Below are 19,272 nucleotides of genomic sequence, written 5' to 3'. Positions count from 1 at the left end.
CAGCAATCGATATTTATGGTGACTTTTATCAACACATCCTATACCTATCTCTTAAAATTTTTCTAAATGTCATAAAACATTTTGGACAGTATTCAACTTTCTTATTTCAAACTGCGACCCATTTTTTTGGAAAATATTAGTTTTTTTGGTATTTGTAATAAACAGACTGTTCCGTCTAAACCCCACACAAGAAGTATTGGGAACTCTAATAATGATAGTCATTTGAAAATTTATGTACAACCACAATTCGTTAGATCCTGTACAATGAAAATATTTTCAACGAGGGACACTTCCGGTTGTACTGGAAGTCCTTATTAACATTCTTATTTTAAATGTTTTTTACTGCATTTTTGAACTACTCGAGTAGAAGTAGATTAGAAGCCTTCAAGCTTTTTCTGCGTCTAATTTTTTCTAATCTAAAATCCAAAAATATTGGCAATATTTTCTTTTATTTTAAATAATTTGGAGATATTTTAAGGAAATTAAAGAAAATCCTGGAAAACTCAAAGGAAATCTGGTGTACAGTTTGGGTTGCGGTTTACCCCTTCGTTTTGTTTTATAGTTTTTACCTTGTTGGTAATACTGTTGCTGTTGCTGTTGTTGTTGCTGTTGTGTCGGTTGTTGTTGCTGTTGTTCTCTTTGTTGTTGTCCTTGTCTAAACTGTCTTTGTTGATGGTATTGTCTTTGGTTTCTTCGATCCAACATTTCGTCTTCCGATAAATTAACTTCGTATGATTCTTTTGTAATTTCTGCAATGGAGCGTTGTGCTATTGTTTAGAAATAAGCGCGTCTAAGCGAATTAGTTTTTTTGGATTTGACACCAAATTCTACCGTAGCCAACTCTATATCAAAGCTTCTAATACAACATGCCAATCAATAATAATTATATTAAAATGAAAAAAATTTCCTCAATCACTACTCTAACCTTAAAAAATGAACAAAAATCGTTACCAATTGACGGAATACCCGACTGCTGTCGATGGGAGTTGCTACTGGGGAAGATCTCCTTGTCACTCAGATTCTCATCGGGTTCTATGATCTGTCCTTGTTGTTGCTGGCGGGGCATTTGTTGTCGAATGTGGGCGGGCATTACGGCCGAATGCGGTTGTTGGCGCGCCTTAACCCCGCCCCGTAGCACGCTCATTGGTATGGGCGTGGGCACGGAATCCGCCGATTGGCTATCTCGAGCTTTGGTCCGTACAGTCACGTGTTTCGGATTCAAGCCTAGCAATTTGCTGATATCGATGAGGGCGTGGTCACCGGTCGGACTATCAACATCTGTCACTTTTTTCCCATCGGCATAAACCGCATATCCGGTTATTGTGGACCCCGGGTGGTGGGGGGTGAGAATGGGGTGCCACGTGACAAGCAAAGTACCATCCTGGGGCCCCGGTTCGACCATGATGTCGCTCGGGGGGTCCGGCAGCCCCTTCGGTAGCGTTCGGAAGTCGGTGTGTGCGGCTGCCGGCATCGGCAAATCCTCGGCTAAGTTCGCCACGTTTTGGGCGGAGCGATGGTGCTTCGCCCGCACGGTGACGCGATATTGCGTGTTGGGGGCCAGGCCTGTGATGGTGTGTCGGTAAACCCCCGGCTTGACAGTTCGTACTTCCACATTGTTGACACATACGACGTGTTGGTGGTTCGAGTTGGCTGGTAGCCAACTGATGACAGCCGATGTTGAGGTTATGTTAGAGGCTCGGACTGCGCTGGGGCCCAATTGGTGGGTGTCTCGACCAATTATCATGGTACACGCGGCGTCACGTGACGTGCGCCGATTGGTTGTCACGGAGCGGACGCTGATACGATGCGGCTACAAACGAAATAATTGTTTTACATTTTATACAGAGTGTCTCATTTAAGACTATAGAGCTTAATATCTCAGTTACTTGTCAACGGATTGTTATGAAATTTCGAATGCACATATTTTAGGAGGTGGTCTTTCAATTAGGAGCTCAAGTTAAAGAATGTAATTTTAAAATGTATCTTTTATTAAATTTAAGCCAAACTACCATTGGATTATTATTATTACTATTATTATTATGAATTAATTGTATAACAGCTAAAAGTCAGTTACTATACAATATACGTCAATTAGCAGCAGATTAACTACAGAACAGAAAAGTAGCATCCCTAATTTGCTCAACATTAGTTGTATGAATATCTATTTATGGTGAAATGTCATTGAATAGTGATGTCATTACATAAACTGGAGATTTTTTAATAAGTTTGAATTAACCTTTGGAACAGCAAATGTTGATTTAAGTCTAGTATTAGATGGTACACGAAAATTTATTTTGGATAACATAGCGCTGTCATTAATAAAACATTTACGAATTTAACTAAATAAATTAATGCTGAAGAAATTCTTCTTGTATCTAAGTTATCCACTAGAAAACTCTCTTCCAGCTCTTTAAAAAAAAATCTCCCCTGTTTGGGTATCTACCACAAGATTTAAAATATAAATATTAAAAAAAAATTTTTGCACCGTAACTAAAAAAAATTTTTAATAATTATAAATAGGTACCAGATCAAAATCGTTACAAGTACGAATGATAAATTCCACTGTTCGAAGACTTTTATTGCATATATTATTAACATGCGTTTCAAAGGTTAATCGCTGGTCAAAAGTAACTCCAAGATCTTTTACACACTGCGTTCTCTCAATAATATAATCATTATTATAATAATCAAATATTATTGGTTGACTCTTTCTTGTAATTGTAATTGTAAGTGACAGACAGCCATCAATGTTGGTAATAGAACTAAAAATTTTTGCATCATCAGCAAACAAAAGTTTGGTACAGTTTGGTCTAGGCGAAAATAAACAACGTGAAAAGCAGAGGGCTGTGATTGGAACCCTGCGGAACAACAGAGGATGGAACATACGAATGAGAGTGCACATGATTGATCACTCCTTTGAAGTTCTATTGCTTAAGTACGATTCAAAAAACTTAACAAGATGAAAAGATAATCTTATATTATTTAACTTGTAAAGCAATAATTGATGATCAAGCTATCGAATGCCTTTTCAAAATTTGTGTATATTACATCAACTTGACCAGACTTATCTAAGATGTTGTTGAAAATTACAAGAACTGAAACTGTTGATCTGCCTGTAAAGAAACCATACTAATGAAAATTAATACAATTATTTACAATAGTTTTATGAATAATTTGATATATTACCATATCAAAAACTTTAGCAAAATTCCATAATGCAGCAAGAGATCGATAGTTTTTAACATCAGTCAAGTCTCCTTTCTTTGGAATAGGTATTACTTTCTTTGGTTTCTTTCCACTTTTCGGGAAAAACTGAAGATTGTAAAGATAAATTAAAAAGATTGCACAATGGAGTAGCAAATACGGTAGAACAATCTTTTACAAAAAACGAGGAAATACCGTCCACTCCTGGTTGTCCAATTATTTTGTAAATTTTTTGTTGCCTCTAGAATTTCATTTTCAGAAATTTTAAAAGTAGAAATTGAGCTGCTAATTTCCGTTTCCATTGTTATGTACTCCGCTCCTCGATGTTGCTTGAAAGGATACCACTAAAGTGATTTCTAAAATTCAAAAATTTACGATTCGTATTTAAAACGGTGTAATACTACAATTTTTCTTTGATTTAAAAAATGACCAAAATTCTTTACTGTTCTTAGAGAGAGCAACCTGAATGTAATCAATAAAGGATTTATAATCTTTATTTAATGGTGTTTTTACTTCTTTTCTGTACTGAACAAACACTTTAAAATAATACTCATTTTTGTAATTTTTATACTTTCTCCTAGACATCTCTTCTAACTTAATTAAATGTTTAAGATCTTGTAAAAACCATTTAAGATATTTGTGTGCCTTATTACCTGTTAGGTAATAAACGGGAACCCACTTTTCAAAAATATTGTATAATTTATTATAGTATGCCCCAAAAGCCTGAATAGTTATACAAAAAATTTCTATTTGGATTTAAAAGATTGTTATATAAATTTACAAAATCAACTTTTTTGAAGTTAAAGCATTTACAGGTTTGTCACGTTTTATCTTGCAGAAACGATTAGATTTTAAATTAATATTTATATTTAAATCTTAAAAAATAGATGGCCACACAAAAAAAAATAACCAAATCGCTTGGCTAATCCAAGGAAAAAATTAGATTTTGTTGTTAAAAAGTATTTGAGCAGTCATTTTTTGAAACAATTGATAAAGCATTGCTAAGCAGCTTTTTGGACACCACTGAAAAAACTGTCAAAAGTGTGCGCGCTGTTAGAAAAGTAAAATAGTATTAATTTTCAAGTTCAAAGGTCTAGAATTTTTTAGTTGTTATTCAGTCTTTTAGTCCTTTTTGAAGGAATTAAAGCATCCAGTACAAGTACGTTTGTGCGAGTAGGTGTGACCAAAATTCAGTGGTTGTGCGCATTTGTTTCATAGCAAACTACCCCTAGAAGTAATCTTTTAGTTATATAACGTTATATAACCGCAATACACAAATCTAACCATTAGTTATGTTAGACTCAGTTTATATAACGGTTATCTGACTGTGGTTATGTTTAGTGTCTATAACCATGATTATATTACGATTAGATAACCGTTATGTTTCTTAAGCAATATGGCCCAAGCTAGATTTAGGTTATATATCAGTGTTTTAATCATGGTTATGTCTAACGTATATAGCAAAGGTTATGTGATGGTTATATAACTGCTGTGTATGTAATGCAATATAGCGTATGCTAGATTCAATTTATATATCGGTGATCTAAGCATGGTTATGTTACAGTTATATTTAATATTCGCCGGCATTTTATAATAATAATTACAAAGCAAAATAAGTGACCTAAGAAATTTTTGGTTACATGGTTAAAAATTATCTACTTTGTTGGTCGTAAAATGCATTCAACAGTGATTTTTGTTTTTTCTTTACTTCTACGTATTGCAACTACGTGAACAGTCATCTATATTTATTGTTTATCATGTAAGTAGAGTACAATTTGAATTTATACTTAATTGAAAGCTGAAAAAGCTTTCCTAAATGTATTTTAGATTTGACCACAAAAAAATGAATTTGTCAAAACCAAAGCAAATTATTCTAAGAATGAATGTTTTCTCACTTTCTACCTGCCGATCCTTTAATCCTACAATGTTAAGCTGGGTTCGGAAAATTTGTCCAAAGCTGAGAAAACAGTGAACAATACCTTTTTGAAAATAGTGATACTTTAATTCCTGATCACTGAAATTTGTTAACAGTTTGAGAAACTCTTGTTCTTTGGAGGAAAATGATAACACAAAAACACTGACTACGTTAGAAGCTTTGCCGTAAGATGGCATTTCATCTTTCCTATTACTTCTACAGCATCTTCGGTCTTAACATAAGTAGTTTTATGTTAGAGTTCTGGTCATTGAACTCATCCGCTCCCGCCTCCTCCAGCTCACCCAGGAGCGGCACATCGTCCCCGACGAACAATTCGGCTTTCGGTCGAATCACTCAACAACTGATCAGTTACTACGAGTCGTAGAGCACTCTTCCCTCAGTATCGAGCGCAAGCAAGTTACTGGTGTAGTGTTTCTCGACGTGGCAAAAGCATTCGATGCGGTTTGGCATGATGGGCTTATTTATAAGCTCCATCAGACTGGCATTCCGCTCGCAATGGTTCAAATGATCAGATCGTTTCTCGATGGACGCCGTTTCCAGGTGAGAATCAATAACTCTGTTTCAGATCCCCAGGACCTGGAAGCCGGAGACTCAGGGCTCCGTTCTTTCACCCCTTCTTTACTCCATTTTCACCCACGACATCCCAAAAACTGACCGTACGACACTGGCAATATACGCAGATGTCACAGCGATTCTCACCAGATCGAAGCAACCCTACATGGCTACCCGCTACTTGCAGGAGGAACGCATCGAAAACTGGTGTCGCAGGTGCTCATAAACGTCAACCCTGACAAAAGCCGAGCGCTTTTGTTGGCACGACGTAGAGTCAGCCCTGATGAGTTTGTTCGAATGTTCAACGCGGATATTCCCTGGTCTGACCAGGTCAAATATCTCGGGGTCATTCTGGACAAAAAACTCTCCTTCGGCCCACATCTTGACTACGCACTCGCGAAGGGCAAGATGGCCACGGGAATGCTGAGATCTCTCGTATGTCGGCGGAGCGCGTTGTCAATTGACAATAAGCTCTTGTTGTACAAATCAGTTATCCGACCTACCATGACTTATGCTTCTGTGGCTTGGGCGTTCGCGCCCTGTAAGACTCGAATGCATAAGTTACAAACCTTCCAAAACAAATTTCTCCGTCAAGGATTCAACGCCCCGTGGTTTGTTCGCAACAACCAATTGCACCGAGAGGCGAAGATGCCGACGATGGAGGAATTCTTCCGTGAGACCGCCGAGCGAGCCTTTTCGAAGGCGGAAGCCCACCCGAACCCCCTGGTCCGAGAGGCCGTTGACTACGACGAAAACGGTCCGTCCAGATGCAAGAGGCCAAGGATGGCTCTCTTGTGATCGAAAATGCCTTCTCACTCAGATCTTCCGAATCTAGTAAGCATCAAATGTCATTGCCACATTTATCTGTCGCAGCTCTTTTCAGATTCCATCAAATGGATCACTTCGGGGGAATCCCCGGAGCGCCCTCTTCTTTCTTCTGGCGCCATGCAAACCGGCATGGCTGCCCAGCGTGCGTTCAGGGATGAAGGACCAATGGTTCCGATTCCTAAGGTGACGCGAGGGGTTTTAGTGGGTATTGTCGGCTTGCACATTTACCGACCGAGTCCCACATAACCAGACTTAGTCTGGTATGCGTAAAAGCATTTCCCCTCTCCAAAAAAAAAATGGTCATTTTTTTTTCTTGCAGAAGTCGTTCATAAAAATTCTTTTGGAATTTTTCAACAAGGAATCAACAAAACACTGAACCACAGATTAGAGGTGACTGAACAATTTTTATGTGCACTAGTGATGCTGTGCACTCCAGAGGCTGGATAGAAGCACCAATTTATTTGTCCTAAATATTTAAAATTTTAATTTGTATTAAAATCTACTGAGTGTGTTTAAATAAACTTTAGGCAAAAGTTATATAAGGGCAATATAATGGTTAGATCACTAAGCATAACCGAAATATAACCACGCGTAGATAAAGGTTAAATAAAGACATATCCGCAATATAACCGAGATATAAGAGGAGTTATATAACCGCAACATAACCTCGCGTAGATAACGGTTAGCTAACTAACAGTTAGCTTATAAAAGCGTCACATTTGGGAATTGGCGGTTATATTGGAAGGTTTCATCTCGGTTATACAAGTGTGCTACTAGAGACGCTTTTGCATTTGTATCCACATTTAATAGTCTTTTAAGGATGACTTTTTTCTTACGGCTTTTTTTATTACCGACGAATTTTTAATTTAAGTCTTAAATGATTTAGCATTTTAAAAAGGTATGTAAAAGTTATGACTTAAGTTGTTGCATGAATTGGATTTTAATCTTTACTTTCTAAAATATCTGCATTTTAAATTTCATAAAAATCCGTTGACAATAATATCTGAGATATGAAGCTCGAAAGTTTTAGTATTTTTTGTGTTTTTCTTTACCCGGTTGCTTTCGACGCCCTCGACGAGGGCGCGCGTCCGCTCCGTGGCCTTGATGGTGGTCTTGAGGACGCCGTCGACGTAAACATGGTAGCTTTCGATGTGGTTGCCGGGACCGACGTCCGGCGCCGTCCAACTGATCAAGACGCTCTTGTTGAGTTGGCGTTCGAGGGTGAGTTGGCGTGGTGCCGGCACTAACACGGAGAAGAATAGGTCAGCTGTAGATCATTCTGTGTCAGTTCTAAAAGCTAAATTGTGCAAGGGTTACCCAGTCCTCAAGGTAATTAGCCAGCTCGTGACGGAGATGACGACGATGAAGACAAACATCGAGAGAAGAAGAGGAGCAAAGTTGAAGAAGTTGGAGAGATAAGGAGCAAGAGAGAGAGGAGAAGTGCGATTTTTAGCTGTTAAAACATGCACCTAAAACTACGAATTTTGGACTAATTTTACTAATTCGCAACAACTTTTTTTAACTACGACTAAGGTCTATTCTGTTCATTCCAGTTAAAGAATAGATTAAAGAATTATATCATCAATGGCAACTCGTGAAGGATTAATTGTTCGTTGTTTGAGCAATATCACAGTTTTCTAATTTTTTTTTGTACATTTATGTGCGACAAAACGTACTTTTCAATCTGTTTAAACTCGTATTTTCTTGAACTAGCAAATTTATAAATTGGAAAAACTAAAGAAAAATACAAGTATTTCAGCAAATTTTCATTCATCGTTGTCTGAAAATAATGAGGAAAATTTAAGAGAGAAATACCTTCTATTTTTTAAAAAATAGAGTTTTAGCGGACGAATCGCATAATTTGTGATGAGTCCGCTAAAATATTTTGTGAAAGTGTTGCATACAAACTTTTTTTTTGTTTTCATTCTATAGTGACCATCTGTATAAACTCAAAAGAAACGTACTCAACAAGAATACGGGCAATTTTTTCTAACCAATCGAGTGTTTAACGATTGGAACGCTTTACCAAGTACTGTAGTCAATTTAAATGCTTTTTTAAATGATTCTCATCTAGTTCACTTTGAAATTGGTTTACATGTAAATAAATGTGCCGCTCTACTCAAATCTGTCAGTTGTGAAATTCAATTAATTTCTTTAAAAAATTTCCTTAAAATGCAATTAAATTGTTACAGTGTGCAAGAAAACACTTTTATTATCGAAGCTTATTTCCGAATTCGAGACTTAATAAGTGGAGAATCATAATATTTGATGTCTAAATGCCTATCATTAATTCTATGAAGCGGCATTTTCTGATTTTACATGAGAAATTCATAGACGACTAGATGAGAATCATTTAAAAACACATTGTATATCTATAATATCTCTATATACAGGATGTCCCAGCGTGTTGGTAAAGTCCATTATTCACATTTAAATGTTAGAAAATCAAAAATTTTTTCCTCAGACGTAGATACTAACCCCTTCTGACTCGCCTAAAATTATTTTCAAATATTCAGGGTTTTTCGAAATCAGTGTTATACTCGAAAGTAAAAGTTTTTGGAAATTGCAGATTCTGAAAGTAGACACAAAATGATGTCTAGTAATATCGGTCTGAGTTATTTTAAATCGGTACTTTTTTAGTAATAATAGAAAATTTGCGCTGTGACGTAAGCAGTGTCTCGACTGATGATTCGTCAGTCTATGGCTGCATACAATTAACGCTACGACCTACGTTTAGGCTGGTAAACGTCCAATACAAACGTCAAAACCGTGCGTTGTCGATTGTGTGCTAATATTTTGCAGGAGTTTGTGTTTTGGTAAAATGACTGCTCCTGCAGCACATCTGAAGTCGTATGTAAAGCAACAGAGGCAGAAATAAAGAAAAAACGTACGTCTTTCAAGCTATCTTTGTTGGCAAGTTTTCTATCTCTGTGACTGGCTGATTCAAAAAGGAACAATGCTGACGTCGGGCCAGGAATTTTCATCTTTTCAATTATTTTTCTCAAAAACGGTAGAGCTTCGATTATAAAATAAAAAAATATGAGTCGCCTATTTTGTTGTTGGCTATCCTTATAAAAACTTTCATTTTATAGTATAACACTCCATACAAACCTATGTTTTATAAATGGAACACCCTATATTTTTTGCATTTTTGGATGCAGCTTTTATTACTAATAATTTTGACATAAATTTTTATTGATCGATTTTGTTTTAGAAATATTTTAATTTTTCTAACAAAAACACGCTTTTTTTAAAGTTTATTACTCAAAAACTAAGATACCTGGAAAAGTGGAACTTTTACCACTTTAAAGATTTTTTTAGCTCACTACAATCAAGAAAATAAAAAAATTAAAAGGTTTGTTAAAAGTTGAAAAACTTGAAAATTATAAATGAACCACCCTCTTTTTGATTTTCGCATCCTAAAGACTTTTAAATTGTCTATCTAAAAACAATAATAGTTCAGTATCTGTTGCTGATTACTCAAAAGATATTTAACTTTAAACAATAAAAAAATCATTAAAAACTATTAGCTAACATTTCAGTAGTCAAACATTGATATTTTAAGCTAATAATAACTTTAATGTTACCCTTAGGCCATTATTAGTCATTTTTCACAGTGAAATAATTGAAATTTTGTTTACTTCATAATTTTATCCCAATGGCGTGCCGTAGAATTTTTATTAAAATTCAAACACGTTTAATTCATAAATAAAAATAAAATGGAAATTTTCCAAATCAGCTTTATAGTCCTTCAATTCCAAGGAGTTACGCCTTGTAATATGTGAAGTGAATTCAATTTCACCCTGTATTAGAGAAAGAAAACTTTTGTTATGTACAGGGTGACCCAGGGGTGTGTAATGATTTTATGGTCCACCAACTTTTTTTTATTAAACATAGGGTGCTGTATACAGTGTGGTGAACCAAAACTATATTTTTTTAAATGTAACACCCTATATATTTTGGCACAATTAGATTCCACACAAAAAATAATGTTACTTTGTATAAATTATTATAGATTTATCTCTTTTCGTTTCGGAATTATTCAACTTTTGTTATAAAAAGACCAATTTTTGAAGAATTACTACAAAGTAGTCAATGAATATTTTCCGACAAATTTGCCACAGAAAAACTCAGAATACCTTGCAGTTTTAGAAAATAGTCGCCTTTTCCTTGAAACACGCAGATAATGTACAGGTGTGCCAAAACGCAAACAGTTGAATAACTCATTTTTTTCAAATGGAACACGCATCGATAACATTTTGTGTAAGCTTTCTAATGGTATAGGGTTTGCATAGTAAATTTAAAAAATTTTTGGAGATTTAAAAAAAAATATTTTATTACAAGAAAATTTGTTTATCCTTAAATTTGTTAAGTCAAATGGTAAATTATTTTTTGATATGTACTTATGTGACTAATTACATTAATAGTTTAATTATTTCTTGATACATAAATGAATTTTACTCATCAAGAATTAATAACAAAATAAATCAAAGAAAGAAAAAATTTTTTTGAAGACTTTAAGAAACATACCTAATTTGCTATACAAACCGCATATCGTTAGAAAACTTATGTAAAATGCTATCGATACGTTTAAAAAAATACATAGTATTCCATTTGAAAAAAATTAGTAATTCAACTTTTTGCGTTTTGGCATACCCTGTACCTCCGTGTTTCAAGTAAAAGTCGACTATTTACTAAAACTGCAGAATATTTTAAATTTTTCTGTTGCAAATTTATCGGAAAATAATTATGGGTGACTTCGCAGTGATTAAAAAAAAGCTCTTTTTTATAACAAAAAGTTGAAGTGTATGTACCACCCTGTATACAACACCCTGTGTATAATAAAAATATTTTTAATTTGTAGACATTAAGTCGATCTATCGGATAATTTAAACGGGGAATGGCAATATTTCAAGTAACAAACAAGTTATAGATCTTGGGTGACCCTGTATGTTCCGTTATGTTACCCCCATTTGATAATATGATAAAGAAAAATGAATAATTTAACAAATGTTTGCCCATTTTTATGAGACAAGACGAGGTTTTTAATCTATTATTTTATTCTTTCTTGAAATAGGAATTTTGTAAAAAAAATTAAAGACAACAACTATATTAATAGATTTTTGCTTATTTTTAAAAAATCTGAGGGAAAAGGGCAGTCTTAATAAACACTTTTAACCACTTTTCGGTTATTTTATGAAGCAATAACAAGGAAAATATTAAGTGTGAAAAATCAGCGCAAAAATGTGTATTTTTTCACCCTTCACAAGCCGCCTCAAAACTAGCAAAACACTAAAATTAATTTCCAAGGCCATCAAATTTTTGACTTCACTTTTGATGCCTCGGACGCACCCATCGAGACACCCAAGTCACGTGATTCAGTTGTCTCGACGCTAAATTAAATGCAATCACTAATAATAACTTTATACCTAGACTCTACCCTAAGCAAAAAATTTAAAAAAATTGCATTTAACTTCGAGCTGACTAGGTTTACCTCTGGCTCTATGGGCCCAACCAACGCCTAAACCAACACCATGCCAAGCCTACCTTGCTCACCTTCAGGCCCCCCATCGTCTTCTTGCGTCTCGGACATTTCGGCCATTTCGTTCAGACGTTGCACATCAGCTGCGAAATTCTCCTGATTGATTTCCTCCTCTCGCAAAGTGCTCAACACGGCCTGGTGGAACTCCAACAGGTCGTCACCGATGAGCCGCTGAACGAAGTTCGAAGGGACTAGACCACGACGTCCGTCGAGGAGCTCCGCGTCCAGGTAGCCCCCAGGTCCCACAGGCTCCCCCCACACTAGGAGGTAATCGCCAGCTTGGATATTGAGCTCCTCTTCGGCGTCGGGCTCCGGCTCGTAGGAAAATCTAGCACAAAAGTATCACTTTGATCGTACATTTGATTGTAATCAAGTATCGGATTTTAATTTGAGTGACCAACTAGAAAAATGTGCCTTTGAAAGTTGTTGTCTAGTCTCCTTCATTAATTTGCGTTATAAATAGAATTTAATCAGTGGTGGGTGATGTGTAGGTGGTGCTAATAGCAGTTGGAAGGGTTTCTGAGCGAGATAATTTGACTTACAGTGGAGTTCGGTTATAACGAACTCCGAAAATGCAACAAAATCAGTTGGAGATATTCGAAGTTCGCTATAAGCGGTAAATTAGAAAAAAAAATTTTAGCAGTTATTTTTACTTTACATATGAAATAAGATGAAATAAAGAAGTATGTATTGCATATACAGGCTGTTCCGTCTCAACCCCACATTAAAAGTATTGGGAGTTCTAATAATGATAGTCCTCTGAAATATTGTGCACAACCATAATCTTTTAGGTCCTGCTCAATGAAAATATTTTCAAGATGGTTAGAAGGAAAGCTATATTTTTTAATGCGTTTTTGAATTACTAGAGTTATTATTTTAAGGTAGTTTTCATAAGCTTGCACTATACCTAAATTTAGCCGTTTTTGAAATGTTTATGATTTTTAAATTTGAAAAAATGTGAGAAATTAAAGTTTTTTAAACCAACATTCAATGAATTTATTTTGTCTTTAGGGGATGGATAAAACAAATTTGAACAGAGTTTATTGTTTAAGTTTAATCAGAAATATTTTTATCACAAACTATGTAAAATAGCTGTGGTTAGTATGAAATTTCCTACAATCACAAAAAAAACAACATAACTTGAAAATTAGCACAGGTAGGTATAGGGAATACTAATAGAGATCGACACAGAACAAAATTCTCCTCCATCTAGTAAAATAAAAATTGGCACATCCTATTTGAAAAAATTATGTTATGGGTACTTGAAATTGTCCACACTTAACCTTAAAATTTTTGGGTTTATTAACTTCATTTTCAGTTTTGAACACACTGAAGGACAGATATAGGACTTCATTTTTAAAATATGATTTCGAAATCTCTAAAACTAAGCGAGTTACCGTTTTTTTAAGCGACAGGTGCAAATCTAAAAATTTTCAAAAAAATCCTAAATATCTCAAAAACGGTTAAACTTAGGTATAGGGAAAGCTGATAAAAACTCGCTTAAAGTAACTCAACTAATCCAAAAACGCAGTGAAAAACATAGCTCTCCCTTTAAAATACGAGAGTTGATAGCGACTTCCGGTATAACTGGAAATGCTGCCATCTAGAAAATAAATTCATTGAGCAGAACACAATGGATTATGACTAATTACTAAAATTCATATGAATATCTTTACTTTCAATACTTCTAATGTGGGGTTCAGACGGAACATTCTGTATATATACATTGTATAAAAGAAATCTTTTGGGAAACACTAATATGTACAGAGTGTCCGTTTTTTGAGCTGAACAATTATCTGCAAGAAAATTTGATGTGTAATTTTTAGTTTTTGAAAAAAACGAAAATTTGTAGTTTCCTTTTTTATTTTTTTAGCGAAAACCAAAAGAACTAGACGTTTTCAATTAAGACGTTCTTCAAGCATTTTTTTAAAGGAATCTCCTATTGTATTTTTCAAGACGTTCTTGATGTCAGAGTTACAACACTCAACTTTGGTTTTTATAATGAGAGTCATATTCGCTTTCTGTATTTTTGAAAAATGTTTTTATTCCTGATTCCAATGATGTATCACATTCTTACATCCTGATCAGAATGGAGAAAAAAAGCATTTTTGCAAAGAGTGCTTTGGAAAAAACGTCAACAATTTTGCTTCTAAGCAAACTTTTTAGATTTTGGAGATTTAACTGAATTTAAATTTTAAATTTTTGCCAAGCTTATTTATTTAAAAACTAAACGACATGATAAGCTAAAATTTTATTTTTGCAAAACAAAAGAAGACAAAGTTATAAAAATTCTGCTCGCATATTTAATATAACTGTCAAAATTTAGTTTGTTAAACAACATCTTTGACGTTTTTGCCAAAGCAATCTTGGCAAAAACGCCTTTTTTAAATTTTATTCAGCATGTAAGATTCGATCATATCATGTGATACATCACTGTAATCAGGAACAAAAATACTTTTCAAAAATACAAATGTCAAATGTTATATTTTACAAAATATTCGTTTTTATTAATGTTTATTTTTTTAACAAAACAAACGAAATTTTCGTCAATAAGATGCAAAAAACACTAAAGCAGTTTGTTTCTAATAACATGACTCAGTTTTTTTGATAATAATTTACTTCTATCGATTTCATAGCAATCATCGTTTGAAAATTATTTCTTTACTTTTTTACGAGATGTCGCTTTGAAATATGGCAATGGCACGTATGACTTTTTCACTAGCTGTAATAATTGCGGTTTTCTCTTTTGATTCATTTATTTATTTTTTCAATTTGATTTCTCATGTTTCTAGGGCCTAGTCACCCTAATGCGTTTGGTATCGATGGAAAGCCCTTTTGATTATGTATCTTTTAGAGAAAAAAACAATGTTCTACGGCTTATACCTTCCGAGGAAATTGCTGCTTGATACACGGGGTGTCCGATTTTCGAGCTACACCATAGGGATCTCAGTTATTATAAGAGATACAAGTTCGGTTAAATTTAGGTAAAATTGTGCTTTTTTATGCTGAACAATTATCTAACAGAACATTTGAAGAGTCATTTCTAGTTTTTGAATTATTAAGAAAAATCTATATTTTGAAATTTTCGTTTTTGAAATCAAAAGAACTAGACGTTTTTTAATGGACATTCTTTAGGCAACTTCTTGTTGGATTTTATTTTTTTATTTTTATTTTTATATAAACTTTATATTCTCACCTGAGGATGACCACTTTGTGGTTGAAACGCGTAGTGTTTCAAATAAAGGTTCGGTGTGTCGGGTTTTTTAAACTTTGTTTTATTTATTCTTTAGGTACTTTTTTACAGAAAATCTAAATCTCGCATTGCCTTTTTCAATGCGTTCTTGATGTCAAAGTTACGACACTCAACTTTGGTTTGTTTTATGGACGCCATATTTGACATTTGTATTTTTGAACAGTCTTTTTGTTCCTATGTATCGCATGATATGATCGAATCTTTCCTGCTGTTTAAAATTAAGAAACAAGCGTTTTTGCAAAGTGTGCTTTGGAAAAAACGTCAAAAATATTGTCTAAGAAACTAGGTTTTTACAGTTCTATTAAATATGCGAGCAGAATTTTTTATAACTTTGTCCTGTCTTGTCTTGTTTTGCAAAGAATAAACTTCTAACTTGTCACGTCGATTAGTTTTTGAATAAGTATCTTGTCAAAACTGTAAATCTTCTAGATGCAAATTCAATCAAACTTTTAAAATCTAGTTTGTCTAGTCAAAATCTAGTCAACAAAAATGTTGACGTTTTTTTCAAAGCACTCTTTGCAAAAATGCTTTTTCTCTCTATTTTGATCAGCATGTAAGATTCGATCATATCATGTGATACATCACTGTAAACAGGAACAAAAACACTTTTCAAAAATACACTGCGCACAAAAATTATCGCAACACGGGTGATTTTCTTGAATAATTTAGAAACAAAAAAATATTTTATTGATTTTTGAAGTACAATACGAGTAGAAATAAAACGCAAAAAATGTTTGCAAAAAAAATTGTTTTTAAGGACAAAAATTAATTTTTATCAAAAATTGTAATTTTTATAGGAACTACACCTTAACATTAATACCGTGTATTATCACCTCTAGTTCGAATAACAGCTTCCAATGTTCTAGAAATGCTTGCTATGAGGTCAACAACATAATTTTGAACTAATTTTTACCAAGACAGACATGCAGAGAGGCATTTTACAGTTCTTGTAGAGACCAAAATTCATTTCCCTGCTTTAGCATGCCTCGCTGAGGGTGATTCCAAAGATAATCAATAAGATTAAGATCAGGACTTTTTTCAGACCACTACAATGTTCTTAAATTGACCTCTTACAGGTACTGTTGTATAATTCTAGCTACGTGAGGTCAGTTACTATCGGGCATTTTCGTGAATAAACAAGAAATTATGCCCGACAAAAGAGCCATAGGGTACCACATAAGGTTCAAAAATGTCCTCAATATATCGGGCAAGTGTTAGACAAGCACCACGTAGAGACACCAACCCTGTGTGATCTCAGACAGACATTCCCTCAAAATCATAATTTTTTACCTCCACCAAAAAGAGTGTGATGGCGAAAGTTACAATGAGAATAATGTTTCTCGGAGCGTCTGTAGACTCTGGTAATGATCTATCAGATGTGTTGATCAAAACTGAAAGTATTACGTTACTCCAATAATTCAAATTCCAGTGAATATGATCACGAAAAAATTCATGTGTTGCGATAATTTTTGTGCGCAGTGTACAAAAAGCGAATATAGCTTCCATTATAAAAACTAAACTTAGTGTTGTAACTCTGATACCAAGAGCGCCTTGGAAAAGGTAATGACAGGTCTAAATTTTTTGTAAAAAAGTGCCTGAAGAATATCGTACTTAAAAATGTATAGTTCTTTTATAACTCATCAAATTTTCTTTCAGTTAATTGTTTAGCATGAAAATGCACAATCTTGCCCTAATTTAAACGACCTCGTATCTCTTAGAATAACGGAGATCCCCGTGATGGGGATTATAAAAAATGTAAAAATTTTGCAGATTTTTCTTGACGAAGATATTACAGAATTTCATTTGCTCAAATGACACCACCTATTAGTCATGTAAACTTTGAAAAAAGTAGTCAAAAGACGCAAACCTAGTTGATATTACGTTTTTTGACGAAATTTTTGAAGTGAAGATTGCACCCCCTATATCTCAAAAAGTAGTAAAAGCTCAGACAAAGCAAGTTGATTTATTTTGGCTTCCCTTAAGCTCTATTATCAAAAAATATTTGCACATCTAGCAAATTCACTCTGTAATTATGTTTAAAAACACACGTTCTTAATGTTTTTAGTTAATAATCTGTTCATCAGTTCATCTGTTCAATAATCTGTTCATCAGTTAACGCTTCTCTGGCCGTTTTCTCCTTAAAAACATCAATATATTCCTTAAAATTCGGTGAAAAGTTTGTTATAAACAGAATATTGCGTCACATTTTAAGTTGAATTTAGTTCGTTATAACCGGACTCCACTGTATTTTTAATCAAATCGGCGAAAATTGGTGGATGCGCCGGGCTAGTGGCTTACCTGGCGATGTAGACGGAACACCTGCCCTTGCCAGGTATGTCCAACATGTCAACTTGTCCTTCGCTTTGGTTATGTCCATTTAAGTAGTTCCTCTCCGTCGTGTGCAATCCGCTCCAATCGGAATCGATTCCATCCGTCAACATTCTCGACCTCGTGTCGGTGATTCCGCTTAGTGTTGTTGTACCTAAACCCCACGTGGGTGGATGTGGGGTGACAGGGGTTGCGACACGTCGTGTTCCTACAAGAAGATGATTTCCATGCTAATTGTGCCAGAAAAAAACTCAACATCATCAGGGAGAATTTGTGATAAGGACTTCCCCATGTTATCGGCTTCTCGAGGCCGAATCGATAACTACTAGACGTGATGCGTGAATGTTTAAAGGGAGACGTCTAGACGGAAAATTTTCAAGGATGGTTTTTAGAAAAATTACTACACATATTTTTTATTATGAACTTGAAAATCACATTGCAAAATTATTACCTCTAACTTTTCAAAGAAGGACTTGAAATTTTAAGTAAAAATAAAGAAAGGACTTATGTATTTGTTTCAATAAAACTTTTGGAATAATAGAAAGAAAATCTCACAAGTTTAACGTCCTCCAAAAATTTAAATTTATAGAGTTGGAAAAAGAGAGTTATGCAACGTTTCGTTTTATTACATAAGACATCATCAGGCTGAAGAACAATTAATAAATAACATAGATAATTAAAAAAAAATCTTATTAGTAACATTAAATTAAACATGTGGTCGATGCCATTTACATTTTAATTATGTCATCTGTAAAAATTTATTGTATTTAATGTTACTTATATGATTTTTTTGAAATTGTCGATGTTTTTTATTAATTTGTTCTTCAGCCTGATGATGTCTTATGTAATAAGACGAAACGTTGCATAACTCTCTTTTGGTTTCATTTAAGGTCCTTCCCTAGTAATTTTCCAACTTTACCGGGTGCTCAAAAACCGACCCACCAACTCAATGGTGTATGGTAGAGAATTGCTTACATAAAGGTAAAAATAGTAAAAAAATTCCTTGTTAAAGTTATTGTTATTGATAACTAACGAATTTTAAATAAATGATATGTGGCAACGTTGTCTAACAGTTGTGATCACAATAGAATTTGATCAACAATTAAAATAAATTATTTTTTAAATTGGAAATAATTGCCAGTGTTGGCACATCTACAAACTGTGATTCTTTAATGATTTTTAATTTTTTTTTAATTTAAAAAATTGTTACAGTCAGAAAGTAAATTTAGAAACAATTATTTACCATTAAGTTAGGGAACGATTACTTGGTGTGAAACATAAAAACCTTAAAAAATAATGAAAACTGGAAATTAACAAAATAAGTTTGTAGCTCCAGATTTTTTTAAATATGAATGCTTTTCAACAACTTTTTGTTTTTGAGTAGCCTTTATAGATACAAAGAAAATTTGTGTTGGAAAAATTGAAACTCAAAAGAAGTATGTAAGTACTTTATTTAGTAAAACGATGGATGTTGTAAGTTAAGTTTAAGTAAAAGAAATCACCTTAAGGTTGAACTACACTTAGAACGTCCGAAAAGGAGCAGCTGATCAAGCAAGCGCGTGAACGCAAAATTTGGAATTCAATTTTTATGCAGAGTAATAAACAAAATGCTTTCTTTACAAGTGGATG

The 19,272-nt window shown here is 34.0% G+C and overlaps 1 protein-coding gene across 9 annotated transcripts in view; it reads right to left on the bottom strand.

The window, feature by feature from the left end:
- The window catches only part of Rbp (RIM-binding protein), a 45,370-nt gene that overhangs the window by 14,810 nt on the left and 11,288 nt on the right, over positions 1 to 19,272 (bottom strand). For 4 of the 9 annotated variants that reach the window (XM_008196820.3, XM_064358320.1, XM_064358322.1 and 1 more), the window contains exons 5-9: positions 17,614 to 17,851; positions 12,068 to 12,390; positions 7,573 to 7,787; positions 952 to 1,810; positions 570 to 767 (exon numbers count right to left, since the gene is read on the bottom strand). In XM_008196820.3, the coding sequence (XP_008195042.1) occupies positions 570 to 767; positions 952 to 1,810; positions 7,573 to 7,787; positions 12,068 to 12,390; positions 17,614 to 17,851 (1,833 nt within the window). The remainder of the gene's footprint in view (positions 1 to 569; positions 768 to 951; positions 1,811 to 7,572; positions 7,788 to 12,067; positions 12,391 to 17,613; positions 17,852 to 19,272) is intronic. The other 5 variants (XM_015981139.2, XM_064358319.1, XM_064358318.1 and 2 more) reach the window with 5 other exon arrangements.

The sequence above is a fragment of the Tribolium castaneum genome, chromosome 8, assembly GCF_031307605.1.
Source record: "Tribolium castaneum strain GA2 chromosome 8, icTriCast1.1, whole genome shotgun sequence".
In the NCBI taxonomy this organism is placed as follows: domain Eukaryota; kingdom Metazoa; phylum Arthropoda; class Insecta; order Coleoptera; family Tenebrionidae; genus Tribolium; species Tribolium castaneum.
Note: the sequence above shows the minus strand (reverse complement) of the source record. Positions and strands in the feature narration are given on the sequence as shown.